Source organism: Cyprinodon variegatus, unplaced genomic scaffold, assembly GCF_000732505.1.
Source record: "Cyprinodon variegatus isolate N-32 unplaced genomic scaffold, C_variegatus-1.0 Scaffold189, whole genome shotgun sequence".
Taxonomy (NCBI): Eukaryota; Metazoa; Chordata; class Actinopteri; order Cyprinodontiformes; family Cyprinodontidae; genus Cyprinodon; species Cyprinodon variegatus.
The window spans coordinates 968,417-992,455 of record NW_015150642.1 but is presented as its reverse complement, the minus strand read 5'-3'; the positions used below and the strand labels follow the sequence as shown (position 1 = coordinate 992,455).

Below are 24,039 nucleotides of genomic sequence, written 5' to 3'. Positions count from 1 at the left end.
GATGGCAGGAGGGAGGGGTTACTATATTTAGACAAAAATGGCCCCTCCCAGACTCAGTATTCACAACGAAAATTATTATTTTTATCTTTTTTACTGATTAACGCTAAATTCATTAAATCACCGCAAACGTATTAGTTTTAAGCATAAATAATGATCCACTAATTATTCCTTGCTGACCGGAGTTTTCCTTTATATCTCGTTATTTTTTACAAAAGATCATTTTCATGAGAATTTTTTTTACGTGGGATGTCCGTTTCACGCAGCTTAAGCTCCTCCTATTTGATGACGCGTTTCACAGTGACTAGACCGACACGGCGTTCTGTCTGATTGCACCTGAATGCAGCTTTATTTCTATTTTAATCATGTTCCTGATTGAAATAATCAGCAGTAAGTGATAACATAGTACCTGAGTTGTGTCCTTCGCAGAGCAGCTGCAGGAAGCGGAAAAGGTCACAGGTGAACTCATCATCCTGCATGACCTTCTCACCTGGCAGAAGAGAAGAAACAAACACGCACACATGCGGGAACACGTAAGCACAACCACGGACGAGCGTAGGCACAGACATCCAAACAACAGCGGCATGAGCAAACATTAAGAGCACACTCAGATTTATATTTACAGACACAGAGATCAGAGAGACGACAAGAGAGGCAGACAACATGTGAGAAAGAACAGGAAGATGGAGAGTGAGGCCATGTTAGAAGACCGTCCCTAATGTTAGGATATCACCAGTGAATTAATTCACCACAGAGTCCATCTTTGCTATCACAAACACACATTCACACCGTTGGATGAGAGGTGCACAGCTGCGCACTAAGTGGTAAACTCATGTGTCGTCTACATAGTGCAGCATTTTACAGTCAGAAATTTGGTTCATTTTATCTTTGGGTTGAGTTTTAGCTTCTCTGCCGTGAATTTTAGATTAAACCACAGAGGAAACCGAAGCTGGCAAATCTGACTGTGTAAAAATGCTGCTCTAAACCATGAAATGCACAAAGAAAGAAGGACGGACCAGACACCAGGTAACCAGAAACCTCAACAGATCCGTAGAAAGTGAACAGAACCGGAACAGAGGAGGGAATCAGAAAGTCTGAAACAGGACTGAAAGTTCAAGGGTCTCTTTTCAAAATGCAGAGATGATCAGTTCTACCAGGGAGGCAGCTGTTCTAGATGCTATTCTTTATAACTGAGATGCTGAATTCAATCTGGGGAAGTTAGAGAATAACCTCTAACGGCAGGAAACGTAGAGAAATGCTTTGAGCAGCAGAGCTGAAATGTAACAGGGATCCAGTAAAGAGTCACATCCAGACAGCAAGAACCTGCAAAGCTCAGTAGAGGAATGGGCCAAAAGGCTTAGAGCTACGTTAAGCTAAGAGCTAAGTTAGTATAAGGTGAACTCTAATGCTGAGTTCACACCAGACGTGTTTTTTGTCGTGGTTTTGGTTCTGTTTAAGTATTCTTTTTGAGTTTTCAGTTTCACTTTGATCCATGTTTTTCTTTTTTTTCTAGTTTTATTGCTTTAATTCCTATTTTGTCGTGTTTCTGGATGTATTTGAGTTCTTAGGTATTTCTTGTTTGCCCTGTTGCGTCAGTCTCCTTTTCCATAGCTCCCTTCTAGAATCCTCTGTCCACACCTGCTCCCAATTAGCTAATTATCCTGGTCTTTGTTTCTCTCTCCCATATATGCACCTCCTGTTCAGTCACTATTGCTGGGTTCCTTTTCCCTTGTTGTGAGTATTCCTGGTTCTCAGTTTTTGTTAGTGATAGTGAGATGAAGCCTCAAGAGGCATTTGAACCGTTTGGCTAATTGCTTCAAGATCCCACAGTTCATGAAGCCTCATGTGAACATGTCACCACCTACTGATGGTGTGCAGTAATACAGTAAGTAATATAATCTGATTTTTTGCTGTTGTTTTTCGTGTTTTTCTTTTTTTTTTCCCCATATAAGTTCCTCTGAAATTGTTAATAATTGGTCTATATAATAAAAAGTTTTTTAAAGATTTTTTTTTGTGTAAAATGTCTTAGAAGTGACGAATCACTGTTTTTCTGCCATTTTAGTGAAATAAGCTCAAGAATACAGTGAAAGTGTTTGTACAAATTGAACAAAATGAAAATCAATGAACAGAATGAAAGGTGTTGGTCATTTTATTCAAACATAATAGTTTTTCCCGGTTTTTGTTTTTAATCGGGTTGGAAGTTATATGTTCAATGATTCTTTCGGTCAAACCAACCAATCTAACTTTGGCAGTGTTTTTACCCAATCTATATTTGTACTATGGCAAACCAATACAATTTAGTCACAGTAGCCAAAAAAAATAAATCTTTATCGCAACTTTCAAAAGTCTGGGTTGGAATTTGTAAACACTGACTCATTCACATTATGTTGTTTAATCTAACCAAACTAGTTTTAACCAACTAGATCGGTTTGTTTTTCCAACCAATCTATTCTTAGAATCGATCCAACTGAGAGCAAGATCCTCCAAACTCCCGCATCTTGACTGAATACTTATCCTGTTTAAATGCCTGCCAAAGTTCAAGGCGAGCTGGACCACTTCCCGAAGCGGTCACGTGGTATGGCGAGGTAGCGAGGCTTCGGACGTCATCTATTTGGGCTCCTCCCCCCAATGAAGCAAGCCTCGATAAGCGCCTCGTGGAAACGCCCCCTACACTATTTGACACACGCCTCGAAGCCTCGGCTCATCTCATAACATCACTAGTTTTTGTGAATTAATGTTTTAACCCCCAAAAAAGGTTGAACATAGAAATCTGGATGTTGGATCAAACTGTGGTCAAGTTGCTTTGCTGCTCTGGGTGTTTATCTGCTCTGTTCTGTAGCTTCCAGCTAGAGAGCAGCTTGGCTTTATTTACTTTATTATTTATTACTATTATAAAATAAAACATGATCATCTTCTTGTGGAGACCAATAAAGAACATTGAGGAAGGAAAAACCAATGCGCTCTTTCAAGGTTCCTACCAATGTCTCCTTCCAGGCTTTGTGATGTTCTCTTTTGGCTGTTTTTATTCTATTCACCTCTTTTATAAATATTTAAGTTTAGTCATTTAATTTCTTTTGGTGTAATCATATAAAGATTGTCTGTCATCCCACTGCATTAAGTGCTCCCCCCCTCCCCTACCAGCAAACATCTGTGGATGTGCCCAGAAATGTTGATAAACTTCCATCTTATCACGGTCATTGCCTGTGGTCAGCGTTTACGGACATATTGAACACACTCATCACACAACTAATGTCTCAATATCTCAGATTGACTTCATGTGACTCCGCCTCCGATGTGACCCTCTGCTGAAATGTCTGTCACATTGTTATGTGTGTTATGTGCTTTTCTTGTGCTATAGTTGATGACATCATCTGGTAGTATCAGTATATTGACTGACTACCTTTTTCCCCCCACTTAAAGCACTGATTATTCCACTCTTTTTTTTTTTTTCCGAAAGTCCAAATGTGTTTACATGTTTATAGACATTGGATCTTTACCTATTTTTCAGTGTAGTCCNCCTCCTGTTCAGTCACTATTGCTGGGTTCCTTTTCCCTTGTTGTGAGTATTCCTGGTTCTCAGTTTTTGTTAGTGATAGTGAGATGAAGCCTCAAGAGGCATTTGAACCGTTTGGCTAATTGCTTCAAGATCCCACAGTTCATGAAGCCTCATGTGAACATGTCACCACCTACTGATGGTGTGCAGTAATACAGTAAGTAATATAATCTGATTTTTTGCTGTTGTTTTTCGTGTTTTTCTTTTTTTTTTCCCCATATAAGTTCCTCTGAAATTGTTAATAATTGGTCTATATAATAAAAAGTTTTTTAAAGATTTTTTTTTGTGTAAAATGTCTTAGAAGTGACGAATCACTGTTTTTCTGCCATTTTAGTGAAATAAGCTCAAGAATACAGTGAAAGTGTTTGTACAAACTGAACAAAATGAAAATCAATGAACAGAATGAAAGGTGTTGGTCATTTTATTCAAACATAATAGTTTTTCCCGGTTTTTGTTTTTAATCGGGTTGGAAGTTATATGTTCAATGATTCTTTCGGTCAAACCAACCAATCTAACTTTGGCAGTGTTTTTACCCAATCTATATTTGTACTATGGCAAACCAATACAATTTAGTCACAGTAGCCAAAAAAAATAAATCTTTATCGCAACTTTCAAAAGTGTGGGTTGGAATTTGTAACCACTGGCTCGTTCACATTATGTTGTTTAATCTAACCAAACTAGTTTTAACCAACTAGATCGGTTTGTTTTTCCAACCAATCTATTCTTAGAATCTATCCAACTGAGAGCAAGATCCTCCAAACTCCCACTTCTTGACTGAATACTTATCCTGTTTAAATGCCTGTCAAAGTTCGGGGCGAGCTGGACCTCTTCCCGAAGCGGTCACGTGGTATGTCGAGGTAGCGAGGCTTCGGACGTCATCTATTTGGGCTCCTCCCCCCAATGAAGCAAGCCTCGATAAGCGCCTCGTGGCAACGCCCCCTACACTACTTGATACACGCCTCGAAGCCTCGGCTCATCTCACAACATCACTAGTTTTTGTGAATTTATGTTTTTTTGCGGATTTTTGCTTCTGTTACCCTTTTTGTTATTAAATCTTCAAGAAACTACTTCAGCTTCAGGGTCCCTGCATTTGAGTCCTGTTAAACATCCACCCTACCGCGTCAGTTTTAAGCCTCTAAAATGGTTAAACGTAGAAATCTGGATGTTGGATCAAACTGTGGTGAAGTTGCTTTGCTGCTCTGGGTGTTTATCTGCTCTGTTCTTTGGCTTCCAGCTAGTGAGCAGCTTGGCTTTATTTACTTTATTATTTATTACTATTATAAAATAAAACATGATCATCTTCTTGTGGAGACCAATAAAGAACATTGAGGAAGGAAAAACCAATGCGCTCTTTCAAGGTTCCTACCAATGTCTCCTTCCAGGCTTTGTGATGTTCTCTTTTGGCTGTTTTTATTCTATTCACCTCTTTTATAAATATTTAAGTTTAGTCATTTAATTTCTTTTGGTGTAATCATATAAAGATTGTCTGTCATCCCACTGCATTAAGTGCTCCCCCCCTCCCCTACCAGCAAACATCTGTGGATGTGCCCAGAACTGTTGATAAACTTCCATCTTATCACGGTCATTGCCTGTGGTCAGCGTTTACGGACATATTGAACACACTCATCACACAACTAATGTCTCAATATCTCAGATTGACTTCATGTGACTCCGCCTCCGATGTGACCCTCTGCTGAAATGTCTGTCACATTGTTATGTGTGTTATGTGCTTTTCTTGTGCTATAGTTGATGACATCATCTGGTAGTATCAGTATATTGACTGACTACCTTTTTCCCCCCACTTAAAGCACTGATTATTCCACTCTTTTTTTTTTTTCCGAAAGTCCAAATGTGTTTACATGTTTATAGACATTGGATCTTTACCTATTTTTCAGTGTAGTCCTGTTTCTCTGACTGTGACTAACTGGATGTGCTCTCTTCATCCTCTGACATGGGAGCTGGCTCGGAGCTCGTCTGCCTGGCTGTGTGTTTCCTGGACGGGGCCGCCTGTGGAGCTGGTTGACAGTTGCCTTTTGTATCTATGCTTCTTTTTCTATGGCCTCAGCAGATGGCCGCTCACACTGAGCCTGGTTCTGCTGGAGGTTTCTTCCTGTTCAAAGAGAGTTTTTCCTCTCCACTGTCGCTAAAAGCATGCTTAGTGTGAGGGATTTGCGCGGTTTTATATTAGAATGTTTTCTTTTGTTGATGAGAATATGCACTCATAATCAAGGCTTGTATGAGTTTTGAAATATGCAAACTTCGCTAAGGATCAGGCCCTTTGAGCTTTATTTTTAGGAAGGTCAGATGCGCTTTGCGATCATCTAAAGAACTTTCAGTTTTGTTCCAAACACAGAGATTAAACCATATGAAGGTTTTTCAGTGTTCACTATCTAAAATAACTTGAATGTTTAAAAAAAAAAAAGATCTTTGACTTTACAGACTCCTTAAACAGTTTGACACACCAACAATTATATAAACTAATTTTCTACCAATAATCTTAATCAATCTAAACACATAAACAGCATTACACATGGACATTTGTATTGTACTTTAGAAGGAAAAATCTTGACCAAAGCTTGAAAAGAAACAAATGTGGTCAGAATAGGTTATTACACCAGAAAGAAACAGGTTATAAATGATTCATTTCACAACCATCAGCTAAATCCTGACAACAGGGATCAGTTTGCCATTAAAACCATTAAATAAGGTGGAAAAGAAGGAGTTCAGAAGGTTCCTTCTGGAAAACAGCGTGGCCACAAACAACCACTCTGAGGTCACAGTTCAAAAAAAGGTGGAGGGGAAAAAACAGCAAAGTTAAACGATTAGAATGGATGAAAGGAGGCAGATGATGGATGAACAGGGCTGCAACTACTGGTTTCTGTTTAGATTTACCCTCCTCACCTTTTTACAGCCTCTCAATTATCCATTGCTTTATTTGTCGGCTTGTTTACAGAATGAGTGAAAGAGAAAAAACCCTACAGTCCTACGAAGCTCAACAGTAGCTCAACCTACAGCCTTTAAACAACCTTAAGCCGACATCTACTGTCATGTTCAGGTTTCTAGAATCTTTTAAAGGAAGTAGTTACTGACTTTATCCCTATTTGCTGGATAGTTTATCCAAACACATCTTTATCTGCAGATAAAAAAAAAAAAGGGCTGAACTAAATATCTGCTGCACCACAAACCGCAGCATCATCAGTTTGGTACGGTCAGCTAATGGATGCAAATGCACTGCAAAGAAAAAAGTACCACAACCACAAAAATGAGACTAACACTCAAACGGACTAAACAAAGCAAAGGAAAAATGCTGCAAGTTAAAAAATAACAAAAACGACAACAACAAAGGATATCTGCAAACTAACAGCGCATAACAGAAGTGCTCCAGACCACTAGGGGAAGACGATCATCAACTCATCAGCTCAATTCACTGGACTTTGATTCCAAGTTTGAAGACGTTTCTCTTCCCATCCAGGAAGCTTTTTCAAGCAGCCCAACAAAGCCTTGTTTTTGTTTAGAAAACATTCAAACTGAAACGGATGAACGGGTCCACCCCTTTGGAATGAGGGCATGTAATACACGATACCTGTCTGTGTCCCCGAAAGGGGGTCATTAGAGGGAATTAGAAGATGCTCTCCAAACCTGTGGATACCCAAACTGGGCATTTGTCAAAAAACAACAACATCTCAATCCCAGATGTTGCTGGAGTCTCTAAAAAACTCAAGAGGATTTTCTCCAAACACAAAATCCCAGAACATTTCAAACCAAACAGCCCCTTAAACAGAGACCAGTTCATCCTACAGACCAAACCTCCAGACCTAATCTGAGCGCAGTGATGTCTGCAGTTCAATGCAGTGACAAAGGACATTCATTTGAGGACCAGAATGTTCACATTTTGGACAAAGAAGACAGGTGGTTTGAGAGGGGCGTGAAGGAAGCCATCTATGTTAAGAAACAAAAACAAACCTTAAACAGGGGGAGGGGGGGGACTCAGGTTCCAGCTTTCAAAAAACCTTCAATGCAGCGATAGAGACCAACAATTCTCTTTAATGACCCCCCTTTCAGAGACATAGACAGGTATGGGGCAATGGAGGCTAACACAGAAGCCAAACGACCCCCATTCAAAAGGGGTGGACCCGCTCCTCCGGCTCAATTTGCATGTTTTCTAAACAAAAACAAGGCTTTGGTTGGTCCACTCTATAAAGCCTGGAACTCGACGCCATTTCTGACATTTTGAATCTAAAAAGCTTCCTGGATGGAAGAGAAACGTCTTCAAACTTGGAACCGGAGTCCATTGGATTGTTCTTTATTTTCTTTATTGGCCAGGCCCTAATGCTTAGGGACCAGTATATTTGTCTCCCTCTTGTGGTGTGTAACTTTTTCATAAAATGATTTTATTTCAAAACTTAAATTGATTCAAAGTTTTAATTTAAACCCTAATCTAAATTTATTATTACATAAGTGACCCCTAAATGCTGCTTGACAGACCCGACGTTTTGGAGGAAAACCAATCGGCCGTGGACCGATTGAAGGCTAACGCTAAGCCTAAAAATGGTGGATAAGAAATCTAAACCTGAGATAAATGCATTTAACACCACTTCATTAAACTCTCGTTGTGACCAACATGTGCTGTGCACTACCGCACTGGCTGTTAAAATGGCGGAGCCCTGCCTCTGTAGTACAACACTCATGTTTCTGCAGCTTCTCTTCGCTTGTGGCTATTTTTGCATCTTGCTGTGTTTTCCTTTGTATGTGTTTTATAATTGTAATTTCCTTTCCCAAGGTTTACAACTAGAAAAAGATAAACCTCTTCAAAATGTTAAGTACAAGTGAGTCTAAACTGAGAATGTAAAATGTTTTTAATTTGTGACTCACAGAACAGTTTGTGTATTTGCACTCAACAAATTTCTAACATTCTAACATTACAAAAATGTCATTTCTTTTTTTATCTCAGACTTCCAAAATCTAAAACAACCTTCTTATTTCTATGTTAGCATCATTTGCAGCAGATGTTTTTATTTGCACTATATTGCTCTCTACTTTCTGTGCAGCATTTTTCCTTTTTGGGGCCATTAGTCATTTTCTGTGTTTGATTTTTCCTCTTTGCAGTTCTTTTTGTATTTGCAGAGCGTTTGCTTCCCATTGTTTTGAGATGCAAGTGGGATCTGCTTGACTGATCTGCTTGCAGGTTTCATTGCAGCCCTAAGTGAGTGAGTTGGGAAATGACTGAGAGGCTGAAAACATAGAAGGGACTGTTCACTTCACAACAGATAACAACAGCACGATAACCACCTTCCTTACTGAGACAAAACAACCAACTGATTCAAGGTTTTACTATAAGACTGAGAGAAAGGAGGCGAGGAATGAGGGTGGGACAGGATAAATACTCGTATTAGTTGTTTTTAAATGTGCCAGACACTGTGCAGATCCTGAGGGGAAGCTGTTTGCCCTTCATCTACTTTTGTTAAATTCAGATTGGAAAACTACATACATGTATATCAAGTGTTTTTCTCTGTAGTTTCATTTCTCTGTCTTTACTAATGACAAAAAAGCAAGAATAAGACCAGCCCAGGAATAAACTGTGATGAAGTAACAGCAAAGGGGTTGGGATGGTGACGGTTCAGGCAAAAAAGGAACACAGAGCAGCTAAAAAAGGACACAGTTTGGACGTCTGCACTCAGGACCTGGACAGAACTGGACACAACCAAACCAGCCGTGGAGAAAGAAAGAGAGAGAAGGAGGGAGGGAGGAAGGGAGGGAGGGAGAGGGGGGGAGGACCAACCAACACACAAGAAAATGGCAGAAGGCATAATTACCACGCTCATGAGTGATGACTGAGGTAGGGAGGAAAGTGCAGTAAACAAAAATGGAAAAAGGAAAACAGAAGGGAAAAAAGAGAGAGAAAGAAAGTAAGACACAAATAAAGGAGCAAAGATTACATATAGGGAAAAGAACTTTGAAAAACTGAGTGCTTCTGTTTGATCCATTAAAAATTAAAAAGCAAATAGAATAACACAAATCCGGTTTTAATCAGGAGTGACTCCTGGATCGTTTCAGACTGTTCAGATTTCTGAGTAAAAGCTGTTCAAATCCAGATCCAGAAAACAATGAATCTTCTGTCAAATATCACTTTGAATAAAGTTAAAACATGTAAGAATTGTCTAGCTGGACATAATCAAAAAAGGAAAAAAAAAAAGAAAAATTCTGCGTAAAAAAAGACGGATGTGTTGGGTTGTATGTTTATTTTTAAAAGAGTTTTTTATTTCAAGATTAATCATCTTCAGCTAAATATATATATATTTAAATAAGCGTCCCACCTGTTTAAATCTTATATGTTTGTAAATCACAAAACCCCTCAAAATAAAGTTTTTCTTTGTCAAACTAATTTAGGGACTGGCTAAATCACTCTGCTGGTTGCTATGCAACCATCGCTGGTCAACCTCATTTCATTCAGCTTGGTTTATAAAAGAAAATAGTAAAAATGTTCAAAAACACAAAAACAAAGCATACAACCGCATTTCTCTATCCACATGGGGACTTTCCACTGACTTTCATTCATTTCTAATCTACAGCCTTCCCATGACCTTTACCCTGAGCCCAACCTTACAGGTTCATACTTCATCTAAACCTCAGTCACACTGAGTCCTAAACCAAACACCTCACCCTAAAACCGCATTTGTCCCGATGGGCAGCCGCCAGAGCCGTCGGTCCCAATGATGTAAGAGAAACACGCCTGCAGGATCCGTTTTTGGTTTTTCATGGGAAGTATTTTTAAAGCATCACAATCACTGAGTCTCAGCGTCTTTGGCAATATTTATTTAAATGAATCAATGTTTGTTTCTGATCAGAAGAAGTTTTACTTTCCAATAGCTCAGGCTGAATCTCCAGGGAGGGAAATAAAGATTAGGGTGATGGTAAAGAGGATTTCGGATCTGAAAAACTTCAAGCTTGTATTTCTGTTATAATAGAATCTACAGGTTACATGTTAGCGGATCCAAACCCAACAGAAAGCTTAAAAACTATGATGTGATAAAACTCCAACATGCAGACTTCTTCTGTCACCAAAATGATAAATATCAGAAAACAGGTCAGGCTGTCTCAAAGAAAACAATTTAAGGAGACATTTTAGGTATTTAAAAGTACCTGGAGACATTTTATATCAGAGTAAAAAAATTGTTCATTTAGTCCCAAGTGGGGCTAATATTTCTCATAAAAAGGGAAATTTTTTTTTTTAAAGACTTTTGCAATAAGTTAAGCAGTAAAACAGTCTTTATTGTGGAAGCATGTCCCTGCTTACCTGATCCCTCCTCTGTCACCATCCCCAGTCCCTCTGCTTTGTTCTGCCTCTCGAATGCATTCAGGTCCAGGACACTGGAACAAAACAAACGGGTCTGTGAAACAACCGTGTCTCCCGGCCGTCCAGAACTCTGTGTATTATACCTTTAATCCAGAAGTACATTAAGTTTCAAAAAGCAGGTTTACAGAAAACTTAGTTTTGGGAAAAATCAAAACGTTTTCTGTTTCACAAAGAGTTTCCTCATCCTCTGCTTCTGTTGCCATAGTAACATCCTCCCCAAGCTAACCCGGTCAGCAGCAGGTTTTCCTCAGTAAACTCCATTGGCTCCGCTCTCCTTACAGCCAATCACGCTGCCTTATTTCCTGATTCAGTCAGAATTTTTTTGGTAGTTTTGTGCATAAGAAAAACAAAATAATTCCCTTTAAAAACAAACATTGCAAGGCCGTTTGACGAGGATCCTATCAAAAAGCGATTGGCTGTAATTCACCGAGAATAAATATTTTTAAGGAGAGGATTCTACAACTCAGTTGACAGGATATGAGACTTATTTGTTTTTGGTTTGTTTACTATGAGCGAGATGCAGATAATTTAATTTTATTTATTTATTTTATAAGTAAATGAGGAACTACTGAAATCATTTGTAGATTACACATAGATTAATAAACTCTGAGCGGGGGAGGGGGCTGACTTCACTCTGTGATAGAAACCTACTCAGTCTACACGCAGAATCTGAAGCCATCTATGGGACTAATAGTTGCTTGATGATAACATCCCAAGCAGCTGGAAACGGACAGTATTTACTGTGTAAAAGAAGATGGAATGAAGCTGAGGAGGAACCCATGAGATGATGAACAGATTCTTCCTGTTAGAACGTTTTTATTCTTCATCTTCACCTGCTGACAGTTAATTTCACCTAATCCATACATTTATCTACTACCATTAAAGAAATAAACCCATAATCTTATCACAGTTACAAGAAGTTATGGCAAGCTGTTTTGATATATATACCAGTTATACTGAATATGAATTCCTGATATCTGGAAGAAAAAAAATCATTTTCTTTTTAGAATGATCATTTCACACAAAATGACTAACTGATTAGTAGCCAGAGTAACAAAGCAGTTACTTTATGTCATCAAAAATATAGAAGATTGAACTTTCCTGTAATAACTTTAAACACAAATGGAATATCAATTATGAAATACAAAATGTTTATTATAATTTCATTCAATAATCAATTAAAAAGCCTAATTATCTAAAAACATTGCCTACTAATCTGCACCATGTTGGTGGGAGAGGTGGGACAAGTGAGCTGCAGTAATACCATCTAAATGTGAATTCTTTAAAAAAAAATTAAAATAAAAACAAACAATTATAAAAACAGATTGTCTTAAAACTTTATATTTTTGCAGCTTGACTGCATTTAACGTGTTGTAAAATAGGTATGAATTTGAAAAATTATGCTTTTCAAGCTTTTTCAAGTAAATAAAATCTACTTTGCAATAGAATGAAAGCTTAACTGTTAATACTCAGAGCTGGAGCAGCAAAGGGGTTGAAGGTCAATAGAGGCCAACACCAGGATGGATGGAAGGATGCAGTGTCCAATAAAAACTCTAACTTAGGCTCATAGGGACAAACCAGAGGTTTTCCAAATCATCCAGTTTTAGACTTGGGGAAATCAGCATTTTCATTGATTTAGTCGTTCTATCCTCACCTGCAGGATTGCATCAGACCAGCCAGACTTTGGAAGAAGCCAACATCCTTCTTGTCCTTTAGATAATCCAACATTTTCTGTTGAAGAAAAACTTGTTAAGATCCTACAGTATTGCAAGATTTAAACGGATAATAAACACAGAGGAACGAGTGGAACATAGTAAAAAAGTAAAAAAAAAAACAATCCACTTGAATTTTCCAGTTTCCATGTTCGAAGACGCTTCGCATCCCATCCAGGAAAAAAAATAATTCATAAATAAATAAATACATACAGTTATGTACAATAGCATAACAAAATGAAAATTGTCTAGCGCTGCTTTAAAGAAAAAAAGTGGTTCGGGCATAGATCTTGGAATCCTGACATCTACATCTAAGAAGTTGAACGTTTTATTATAAAAGATCTTTATTCTGTTTTAAAATGTAGAGTTATGTCAGTTAGAGTTTTGTCGTCACACAGTGTTTACCTGCTGTACAGTAGAGTTTCCTCCATTGAGGATGGCGATGCCCAGCTTCAGAGTGGAAGCAACCATAGGGCCCATAACACCTGGAGCACAAATTAAAAGGTCTCCATTAGTTTGGATGTGACGGTTTTCAGGCAAAAATAATAAATAAATAACTCAGTGCCAGCTGGCATTAATGTTCACTAGTGCTCTGATGGGCAAACAAACTTAGCAGCTTCTGCCACAGATCTGCTATGTATTTTTGCTAAATTAAGTTTTAATTAGGACCACTACAATAAACCCACTTATGTTTTGTGGATGGATCGTACTTCTGGGACGGCTGTTGTTTAAACGGCTAAACTTTCAATCTAAACAGGTGGTTGGTGACGAATCAAACAAAGAGCGATTCATAAATCCTTCGTGATGACTAATCAAGGTTCCCCTCAGGGTCGCTCATCCTGGAGAAAAGGCCTATGGGTAGGATACTTAGATCAGCGTCGGCAGGACCCCACTGGGCTAAGCTCGAACGATAGACACAAGCCCCCCCCTCCCCCAACATGGGCCCATTACCCACAGTGGGAACCATCAGGGAGCAGCTTGGGCCTTTGGGCCAAGTGGCGGTACAGAGTTCCAGGCCTTCTTAGCATTCCTTGCTGGGTGCTGGAGCATACAGCTGCTCAGAAGGTCCAAACTAGAACTTCATGCAAGCTTCTCAATATCCCTGCCTTACTTTCTCTGTTCTTTCATCAAAACTTTGCCGTTTTAAAAAACATTATCTCCATATAGGGTCGACAGAACATTCAGTTTTCAGTTCTACTATGGTAGCCTGATAAACCAGACTTAATGTGAGATTAAATGTGTAATCTAGTCTGGCTCCGATGAAAGAGACATCAGAAGATTGTTGATAAAATTGTTGTTTTTTAAACCATGTCTGTGCCTATTGGCCAACGCTCTGACCAATAAGCGCAACTGACTGTGTCGTAGTAAGCGCGACAGAAAGCTGGTGGGGGAGTGTAAACAAACAGCCTGTTGGTAAAACAGCGAATATGTCCTTCTTAAAAATGAATGAGCGTAGAGCCTCTTCCTGCTCACGTTTCAATGAAAACTCCAAGTCTAATCCTTCCAAAGCTGATTCCAAAGCTGAGTCAAAGGAGAACTGTTCAATAGTTGGTGCCATCTTCCTTGTTATGCTTTTCCCAGCATTGTGCAGCTTTGTCGTCACGCCCTCAAAACCCTGCCCACTTTGCATCCAGAAATTCAAAAGACATCCCTGCGTTGTGATTGGCCAGCCAGTTCTAGGGCCTGGGGCATTGATCGAGGCTAGACCACTCGCAGGGAAAAATGGTTTTGGCCGCTGGTGGGTGGGGCTAGTTTACTAGGCTACTAATATTGGACTTTTGTCATTTAGTTTTTCTTCAGGTTGGGGCCCACCTTTACTGGCGCTGATGGTTTGGAGAACCATTTCTGCAGCTCCACGGTCGTGCAGTCGGGCCTGCTGATACAGCAGCTTCTGCTTCTCCATCTCCTTCTCCTAGTTCGTTAAAGCAGGAAAATATATGCAGTCAGCCCTGAGAATGTCACAAAACGTTCCAAGAACAAGTGAGTGATAGCCTACTTCAAAGCTTTTTACTTCTCCTTCCTCATCTTCTTCATCATGGCAACTCTAAAGGGAGGAGGCAAGGAACGAAACATTTAATTAAAATCTTCAATAAAAAATATTTAAACAAAAACAATAAGAACAGCAAATTTGTGTGTTCAGAGATAGAGGTGCTGGTACCTTAGCCATGATGTCAGCATAAGCCATGTACAGGTTGTCTTCATCCAGTTTGCTGCAACAGAAAAGAGAAACTAAATACCACCAACGTTTTATTCATCCAATCAAAACTACAAAAATCACCTGATTGTTGGACTTTTAAACACTGCAGCTTCTATTCAAGGCCAGAAACAAAAAACTACCAGTTAATATATAGAGACAGTTTTTTTGAAAGGGAAGCAGGGTATAATCCAAGAGGATTGTGGGAAATATTGAGAAATGGACCTAATTCAAAACCAAAAACAGCAATGAAGTACAAAAAAAGGAAATATTTCAAAGTCAAACGACAATTATTGTCATTAAATGGGACCGATGGACCCAGTATTCAAGGCCAGTTGGACGATGGGAACTTTTAAAACGTTTGGTAACAGGAAAAAAATAATAAAACAGAGAACAGAAACACAGGCTGCTGAGGATAAGCGGACAGCAGCAGCTGCAGGGGGGCGGGGCGCAACCAATCACTGACACTCTGGTTTAACAGTTCAGTCCATCCTCTCCAAGGAAGGCAGGATCCAGCCGATGGACCGCCAACGAGATGGAGGAGACCGATCCAGGTCAGAGAAACAGGTCAGAACCGGACAGTTCTGAGATCCAGAAGCTTGTAACCCAACCAGGGATTCCGATCCAAACAGGAAAAGATAGATCCAGGGTTCCAGGAATCCTCTAAGCGTTCAGGCAGGTTCAGAGTTCTATGAGTCCAGCAGCGAGCTCAGACAGACACGCTCAGCTGGAAACAGGCAGGCTCAAAGAGGAACGGAGACAAGACATGGTACCAGATAACTGCAGAACTTTACACTGGTCCCTACCTTTATGACGGAGTATTAGGGCTAGGCTAGAGATTTTTTTATTTTTTGTATTTTAAGAATAAAGTCGTAACATTACGAGAATGAAGTCATCATACAACAACCCGTTTCAGAAAGAAAGCTTGGAGCTCCGCCCAGCACCACCAATCAGCAACCTGAGTCCACTTTGACATCCTGCCCAGTTTGATGCTGCTGCTTAAAGATTTCCTAAATTTGTCAAACCGATGCTAAAATAGAACTTCACATGATGCTTCACATTCCTCACTTTAGGGAAGAAAGGGCTTCTTGGAAGAGTTGTTATAAAATACTTTATTCTCGTAATTTTACAAATTTATTCTCTTGATATTTCAACTTTGTTCTCTTAATTTGATGATTATTCTCATTGTGACTTTGTTCTCGTAATCTTATGACTTTATTCTTGTAATTTTATGACTTTATTCTCGTAATTTTACGACTTTATTCTCGTAATTTTACGACTTTGTTCTCATAATGTTAGGACTATATTCTCGTAATTTTGTGAGTTTATTTTCATAATGTTTGAATTTTATTCTCGTAATTTTATGACTATTCTTGTAATTTTATGACTATTCTCGTTGAAACTTTATTCTCATAATTTTATGACTTTATTTTCATAATTTTACGACTTTATTCTCGTAATTTTACAACTTTATTCTCGTTATTTTATGACTTTATTCTCGTAATTTTATTACTCTATTCTCGAAATAGATAAACAAAAATCTCAAGCCTGGCCCTAATACTCTGTCGGACCACCTTGGAGCCAGGCTTACAGGAATTAAGGCTTCCTGATGCTATCCTCTGTGAGATCCTGTTTGCAAGGCCCAATCAGGAGGAGGTTCACAGAAGAGGTTTGTCTCCACCCAACCTGTCAAAACACATTTTTCTTCACACGAGGAGAAAATAGCACACCTGTGCTCGATCGTGACCGCTGGATAAAAAGTCACGCTCGCTGTGAGATCCCGAGCGCAAAGAGCGATTTTCACCTCTGGAAGCGGCAGTTTCTCTCGCATGTGTGATTTTGTTGTGCGGTGGTAAATAAATCATACGCAGAAGTAGTTTACCAGTCAAGCAAGTATGTTTATTCTGCATGCGGGCGTTTTGAAATAAATGTGACGGCATAAAAATGTTTCAAAATTAGTCCAGCAAGAGAAGACATGACCGCATGACAGAGCTGAGGGATGAGATTATATAACTTCATCACTTCAACCCTTGATTTTTGTTGCTTTTGTTTGTTGAAGCAAATGATAAATGTTCTGATAAAATGAAACAGAAACAGTTTAAGGTCACCAAGAAAACTGATAAATAAACCCTGCTAAACATAAAAACAATGCATTTAAATCAACTTAATTTAAATGTCAATTTAAATAAACTTTGTTGATTTGAAACAAAAAAAATAATAATAATTATGCTTGATTTATGGAAAGGTTGCAGATTTTTACATGAACCCACCATTTCTCAGTGAGGGCTGTTCTACTGAAGAGCTGGATAAGTTGGTGGAGTGGATCGATCCGTTTGATACCCTCCTCTTCCTCAGATGGCTCTCTTTCCCCTGCTTTCTGCAGTCAGACCAAAACACAGAAGAAATAGATTTTTCTTTATTATGACTTCATTTGGATCAGAGGATTTCCACCTTAATAACCACGATCTTACAGCAAGGTCCTCAATGAGTTTGTCTTCAAAATAATGCTCTTCTGCCTCGATCCAGGACTTCTCATAGCCTTGCAAGAACAAGTTTACAGCTCGGTGCCTGTTATGAAGAAGAGAAATTACTGTTATTCAGAGAATAACTACTTAAAACAACCCATTAAGTGCACTTCTGCCCCTTTTTTAAACGGTTTTCTTTAAATATTTTTGCGCATTTTAGAGATTCTCTTTTGTTTTATAAACTCATTAAACATAGAGTGAAATAGTTCAAACATGTATTTTAATTATGGTAGCTTAGAAGAATTTTTCTTGCAAATAATGAAAAAAAAAGGCAAAAAATAAGAGTATTGTTGGAAAAGTGAAATATTTAAATCTAACGGTAATCAAATCTTTCCTGATGCTCTAATTAACCCCTTAGACTCCAGGAAACTATATATATATATATATATATATATATATATATATATATATATATATATATATATATATATATATATATATATATANAAATACTGGAAAAAATAGAAAAGGAAAAAAGAAGATTCTTGCGGGATCTTTTTGCCTTTCTCGATAATTAGTTGTAACAGATACACTTTGTTAACATTAGCTTATTGATATTTTGCAGGGTTTCGTTCTGAAATGCAGGTAAACGTCTGCAGGTAAATTAAGGCTCATCATAGTTTATCGCTTTTTATTCAAGGTCAAATTTAAAAATATTTCAAACTTCCCTTTAATCTTCATCAGGATGCCTTTTGTTTAAAGTTTAATGCTAAATCAGTAGCTAATTCATAAGCTTCTTCTTTCTTAAGCGCCTAGTGGACACTTTTCCTTTAGGTATAATTTTGTCAAAATATTATCAACTATAAACTCCAATTTTAAGTTTAGAAAAAAGTTTCCAGAAACAGTCATTTATTCTGAAATTTCTGTTTCAAAAGAAACATTTGGAAATAATGTGATAAACGTGATTATCTAATCTTGATATCAAATGTTCCCTAAAATAGGAGCATATTATTTCTGCATGGAGAAGATTGAAAATGAACCTAAATGTTATATTATACATTTTATAGTCAAAAATGTAAGTTTTCATCAACTTGTTACAGTTTTGTTTAAGGAATTTATACTTATCCTTGGTATCTTGATGTGATCCTGATTGTTTTTTTTGCTGTTTTTGTACAGATGTATCTGCTGTAGAAGGCCGACTTTCAGCCTCACTGTGTGTCGGCGAGGCATGATTAGCCTCTAACGACTCCGGCGAGGCGTGATTAGCCTCTAACGACCACCTCCCCATCAGGAATGGAAAGGTCAGGAGAAAATCAGCTGTTATGGGGTTTTTGTGAGTGAATCCTGCTGTGGAAGCAGAGCTGCGGGACAGACCGCTGTCACACTCTAAAGCTGTGTGGCAACTTTTAGATTTTTCATTTTCAAAATGAGTTGCACATTTCAAATATTTTCATTAGCCTGACTTTAAGTTAGCTATTGCAGAACATTTTATTGACTTTGTCAGGTTGTTAGATTTTTGTTAAAATTGATTCAGGTTCCTCTGGATCTGCTGCTGCAATGAGCTCCAGCTTTCCTCTCAATTGGTCGGCTAATCAGCGGGTCGCACCATTTGTTGTAATGGGAGGGGCAAATTTGTTTATAATTTGTTTTGATATTCTTAGTTTTGGGTACTTTTAATAATTTGTTAAATTAAAAAAGTACTTAGTTTCTGGCCAGTATTTATCAGTTTAATTAAGTTTATTTGTTTGTTAGATTGTCGGTCAGTTATCCCCCTCGTGTTTCAGCAGTGGTCTGATCAGCCACTATTTAAGTTTCCCTCATGTTTTGTTTGATAGGTCAGTTTGAGCTTTAGTTCTTTATGTTAGAACCTAAATTGAAGTCTGTTCTGTTGACCTTTGTTTTTGGGCCCAGTTTATAATTTTTTTTAAAAACTTTAAAAAAATAAATTAAGTCCTTTTTTGAACTGGTTTTCTGGCTGGTTTGTGCAAATCCCTCACAAGCTGATGTACCCGAACCTCGCTCACTGGGAGCTCTTCCTATTATTATTTCTGATTGTGCAGTCTAACCAGCGCCATCTCTCACCGCTGATTCCGACGTGTGTTTTGTACGTACAGTGTCAGCAGGTAGATCGCATCAGAGCGTCGGGCCGTACAGTGGAAGAACAAATATGCAAAGCTGTGAACTTTTAAACCCTACGGTTCCATCATGCAGATTGAGCTGTAGCTGCGTGCAATGATTTAAAATATATAAAATATCATACAGCGAATTCCCGCCTTTAGACGGTTATGAACACTCTGGCGCTGCTAGCTATACAACATTTGCTCTGTGGACTTGATTTGTTTAAAGGTTTATTAGGCTGGTTGATCCTGTTTCTACATCTCAGATGCCTGAATTACAAAATAAACTGTAATTTTTTTCAGGTTAAGTTAGGGTAGGTTAAAAATGTTTCCATTAAGGATGGTGAACTTGCAGGTCATACCTTGGCAGGTTATATAGCGGTGCCATCCTGAAACAAGCGACCACCGCCCGCTTCCTTTGCTTAGACAGCAGCTTGTGCCAAACCGCTTTCTTGCTGCGCTGAGGATGCTCCACCTGAAACAGAGACACGCCTACTTAGAATAAAACAAAGTGTTACATCCATTGTTACACATGAAGGCCCTGATCTACTAACGTCCCAGATAAGGAGATCTATCATGCCATGGGGGGCGGGGGGGGTCAGCTGTTGTTGAAATGTGTGCAAAACTGAGTGAAGGAAGTTAAAGTTTGATCTTAATTGGCCCCTCGTCTAAAGGAAATGCTTTGTTTCTGTTTTTAACTCCCAACATCTATAATATAACGTCAATATATGGAAACTCCACTCTGACAAACTGTATTGCACACATTTATTAAGGATCAAATGTCTTTTGGAGTTTCAACATACAGTATTATTCCCTATATTTGCTATTGTTTTACATTTCACTAACGATCTAAATTAGCCGAAAGTAGAAAACAATCATTGTCAGTCTTGAAAGAAAGTACTGCGTTCTATGACTGAGCTCTGCTAATTAACAAGATGACAAGAAAACTTTCAGCATATTTTTATTCTTTTTATTAAGATCTGAGGGCAGGAGGGACAAATGGAACATCTTAGAAATGACTTTCATAGGGATTTTAGACAAATAAAAAAGTTATTTTACTTGTAGAAAACAAACAGTAACTTTGTTCACTAGAAACAGATTTTTTTCTGTTTTTTTATCGATCAGGTAAAATTTCATCGGTAATTAGACACGCTAACGCTATCGATGCTCCCGACTCGGCACACGAACGCTGCGTGATGTTATTATCGCTGTCTGGGCATCCACATTGTTTGACATCATGTGGGAATATTCAGCCAATCATGTAGCATAATGTCACTGGCATGAAGCAGGACCCAAGCAGATCTGGTAGTTACACCGAGCTTGGTTCCTTACAACTGTTTACACACCACGCTAGCGCAGTTCCTCGCCTCCTAGTGGCGATCTACGGTACTACCGTTCTCTAGAGATAAACAAACAAACCAACATGGCGGCACCCGTTACATTTAGAAAGTTTGGTTATAATTGTGATATTTCGTTGTTTGTAGAGACTCGGGCGAAGACGGCAGCCTTGCATAAGTGATGATTTCTATATGATAAAAAATAAATGTATGTAAAAGAGCTAAAAGAAATCAGGATAATATGTGTTTTATTACCGTTATCATATCTATTGATGCAACCACACCAAAAAATTAATTAATAAATCCATTTGCAGGTAGTAAGTAACATTCTATATCCTGCTCCCAGTGTTTTGCATGTTTTGAAGACCAGCATATGTTCAGGGCATGCATGAAGGCAAACTCCAAACTTGCTAAATGTATAGCCGCCTGTGGGGTTGTTTGTTTAGCAGATGCAATAATCCATGGATGTAGTTAGTAGATCAGCTTTGCGTGTGCTAGGAAATTTGCATGTTTTAATACACAGAAACCTCTACTAGATCAGAGACACACACATATAGTCTACTTATTCAAACCTGATCGAGGTGGAAGAGGACATGAGCAATGTCCAGGACTCTTTTCACAGTCTTCTCTGGGTCATATGTGTCCTCATGGTGGTTAGGGAGGTCTCTGTACAAAGCCATCTGCCAGCGAATAGCTGGATCCTCCAGCTGCTCCAAAAAGAAAACAAAAACAGGCAAACACTGAAAACTTGAATGGTTCAATATAGACTAAATATTAATTCTTACAGAAAACAAACTTATATTTTCAACATTCAAAGAAAAAAAAAATTCTTTTTTTTTTACCTTCCCTTGCAAATGGAGATTGTTCCTAATGATCTCTCGAACCTCGTCCTCCGTGTCTTTCTGTTCACAAAAGTTTCACAATTCATGATAATGTCACCAGGGTTTATGTAATTCAAAGCTGTAAAAGTCTGAGTTAAACATTTTTTCACAGTGAAAGTGTTGGAACTATTTATTCTTTATTTTTTTTTCTATGTGAATTTTGTTAGTTTATTCTTAAATTTATATTTTGTATTTATTTACAGAGTTTATTTGCAGGTTATTTGTTGTTGGTCCTAATTATCTTTTGTTTGATTATTTTTTCTTATTTATCGATTTTTCATAATACAGGAAGTAATGTGGATCAGTCCACTTTCTCTAGTTGCGGGGGCCTGGGAAAGGACCAGCAGGCATTTTGGGGCCCCTGGTTTTTACCAGAGATGCAGCAGAAAGAAAAAAGGAAAGTTTGAACTCTGTAATTTCTGGATGAAAAGTAGTGATGGGGAGATGAAGCCTCATTGAACCGTTTGGGTTCATGAAACTTCATGTGAACATGTCACCACCTACTGGTGGGAAGCAGAACTACAGTTAGTAATCTGTGATTTTTTGCAATTGTTTTTCTTCTTTTTTTCATTTAAGTTCCTTTCAAATTGTTAATTATTGGTGTGGTTAATAAAATCTTTTGTAAATTTTGTTGGTGTATAAAGAGAACAATCGGTTAAGGTTCACTGTTTTTCTGCCATTTTAGTGAAATAAGCTTAAGCAGTGAACATGTGCAAATTGGACAATGATGAGCAAAAATAAAGGTTTTAGTCATTTCTTTTCAAACATTATAGTTTTTCCACAGTTTTTGGTTTTAATCAGGTTGAAAGTTATGTGTTCAACCAATCTTTTGGCTAAACCAACTACCGGTAATCTAATTTGACAGAGTTTTTACCCAATCCATATTTGTACTTGGCCAAAATACTTGCTAAGTATTATTGCAACTTTCAAAAGTCTAAAGTGGGTTTCAAACCAACAACCTCTGGATTGGAAGTCAATGTCTTACAGCTGACGACACTAGAAATTGTAACTGCTCACTAGACAGCAATACTACTTAACAACTGTAACTGTAACGTTTAACTGTTACAGCTGTAACCAGTGGTTTGCTCAGATTTTGATCATTATATTGTTTAATCTAACCAAAATAGCTTTAACCAACTAGATTAATTGTTTTTCCAACCAATCTATTCTTAGAATCTATCCAAACTCTCCTAAAAACTCCCACATCTTGACTGAACACTGAGGCTGTTTAAATGCCTGCTGAAGTTCGGGGCGATCTGAACCACTTCCTGAAGCGGTTAGGTGGTATGGCGGGGTAGCGAGGCTTCAGACGTCATTGATTTTGGCTCCTCCCCTAAATAAAGCAAGCAGGAAGTTGACCCCAGTGCCTTAGAGTGGCTTAATGGAACCTTTATTGGATGTTTGTGGCAAACAATCACCTCTACAGGAAGTTTTAGTTGGACGATTATAAATGCGGTATTTTCTTTACAAACTGTAATTTCTAAAACATTTCCAACAACATTCCACATTTTCAGATCATGTAGTTTTAAAATGGTAAATAAAAACGGGTTTTCCTAAAAAATAAACATAAACACAAAAAGAAAAAAAAAGTGAGAATTAAAAATCTTGGTTTTTTTTAGAGGTTTTATATTTCAGTTGAAGCTCGGTTTGTGAAGCATGTTTCCCAACCAGGAAGCTTTTTCAATTCAACATAAGAAATAGTATTAAGTTCCAGGCTTTATAGAGTCGACCGAAGTAAAGGCTTGTTTTAGCTTAGAAAACATGCATTTTGAATTGAAAAAGCTTCCTGGATGGAAAGAGAAACGTCTTCAGGCTTGAAAACAAAGTCCAGTGGATTGATTTTTTTTTTTTACTTTTTTGGAATGACTATGGCCTGGATAACTGAGAATCTTCACCAGCAGGCTACAGTATCAACCACAGCATTACTCCCTGGGTTCTGAGTCTGAGAGTCTGTCCTAATCTGTCTTTTCATCCTCGTTGTTTCTCTACCTGAGTGAATCGGCTCTTAGCCAGAGCAATCAGCTCCTGCTCTCCTGGAGCGCAGGTGTTCAGTCCTACAGGCAGCAGGCGTTTCAGAGTGGCCACGATCAAACTGGTCTGCGTCGAGTATCGATCCCCTTTCCTCTTCATTTTCTTCCTCTCTTGGTCTGAAACTATTCCCTGAGGCGTAACCAGAGGAAGAGCGGATTTTAAGTTACTTTCATGGTGGTAATTACTGATGCTGATGGTTCTATATTACCGGTAATTCATAAAACCGGTTGTGTGTGTGTCATACCTTCGACATCTTGCACTTGGTGTCAGAGATGAGGAATGACATGTTGTTGATCTCATTCTGGACCACAAAGTTCTGCTCTTCCCTCTTAAAGTTCTGCAGATAAAAACCAAACAGTCATGCTGGATTCTCTGAAATATAAAACACCTGCTGATTG

General features: G+C 38.3%; 1 protein-coding gene across 1 annotated transcript in view; it reads right to left on the bottom strand.

Annotated features, from left to right (window-relative positions):
* Positions 1-24,039, bottom strand: part of ryr2 (ryanodine receptor 2 (cardiac)) — a 250,576-nt gene that overhangs the window by 44,413 nt on the left and 182,124 nt on the right. Inside the window, exons 72-85 of the mRNA XM_015379302.1 lie at positions 23,886-23,978; positions 23,600-23,770; positions 21,572-21,631; positions 21,302-21,436; positions 19,755-19,867; positions 17,282-17,378; positions 17,081-17,187; positions 14,775-14,826; positions 14,613-14,660; positions 14,429-14,528; positions 13,022-13,101; positions 12,559-12,635; positions 10,845-10,918; positions 407-487 (exon numbers count right to left, since the gene is read on the bottom strand). Of these exons, the coding sequence (XP_015234788.1) occupies positions 407-487; positions 10,845-10,918; positions 12,559-12,635; positions 13,022-13,101; positions 14,429-14,528; positions 14,613-14,660; positions 14,775-14,826; positions 17,081-17,187; positions 17,282-17,378; positions 19,755-19,867; positions 21,302-21,436; positions 21,572-21,631; positions 23,600-23,770; positions 23,886-23,978 (1,288 nt within the window). The remainder of the gene's footprint in view (positions 1-406; positions 488-10,844; positions 10,919-12,558; positions 12,636-13,021; positions 13,102-14,428; positions 14,529-14,612; positions 14,661-14,774; positions 14,827-17,080; positions 17,188-17,281; positions 17,379-19,754; positions 19,868-21,301; positions 21,437-21,571; positions 21,632-23,599; positions 23,771-23,885; positions 23,979-24,039) is intronic.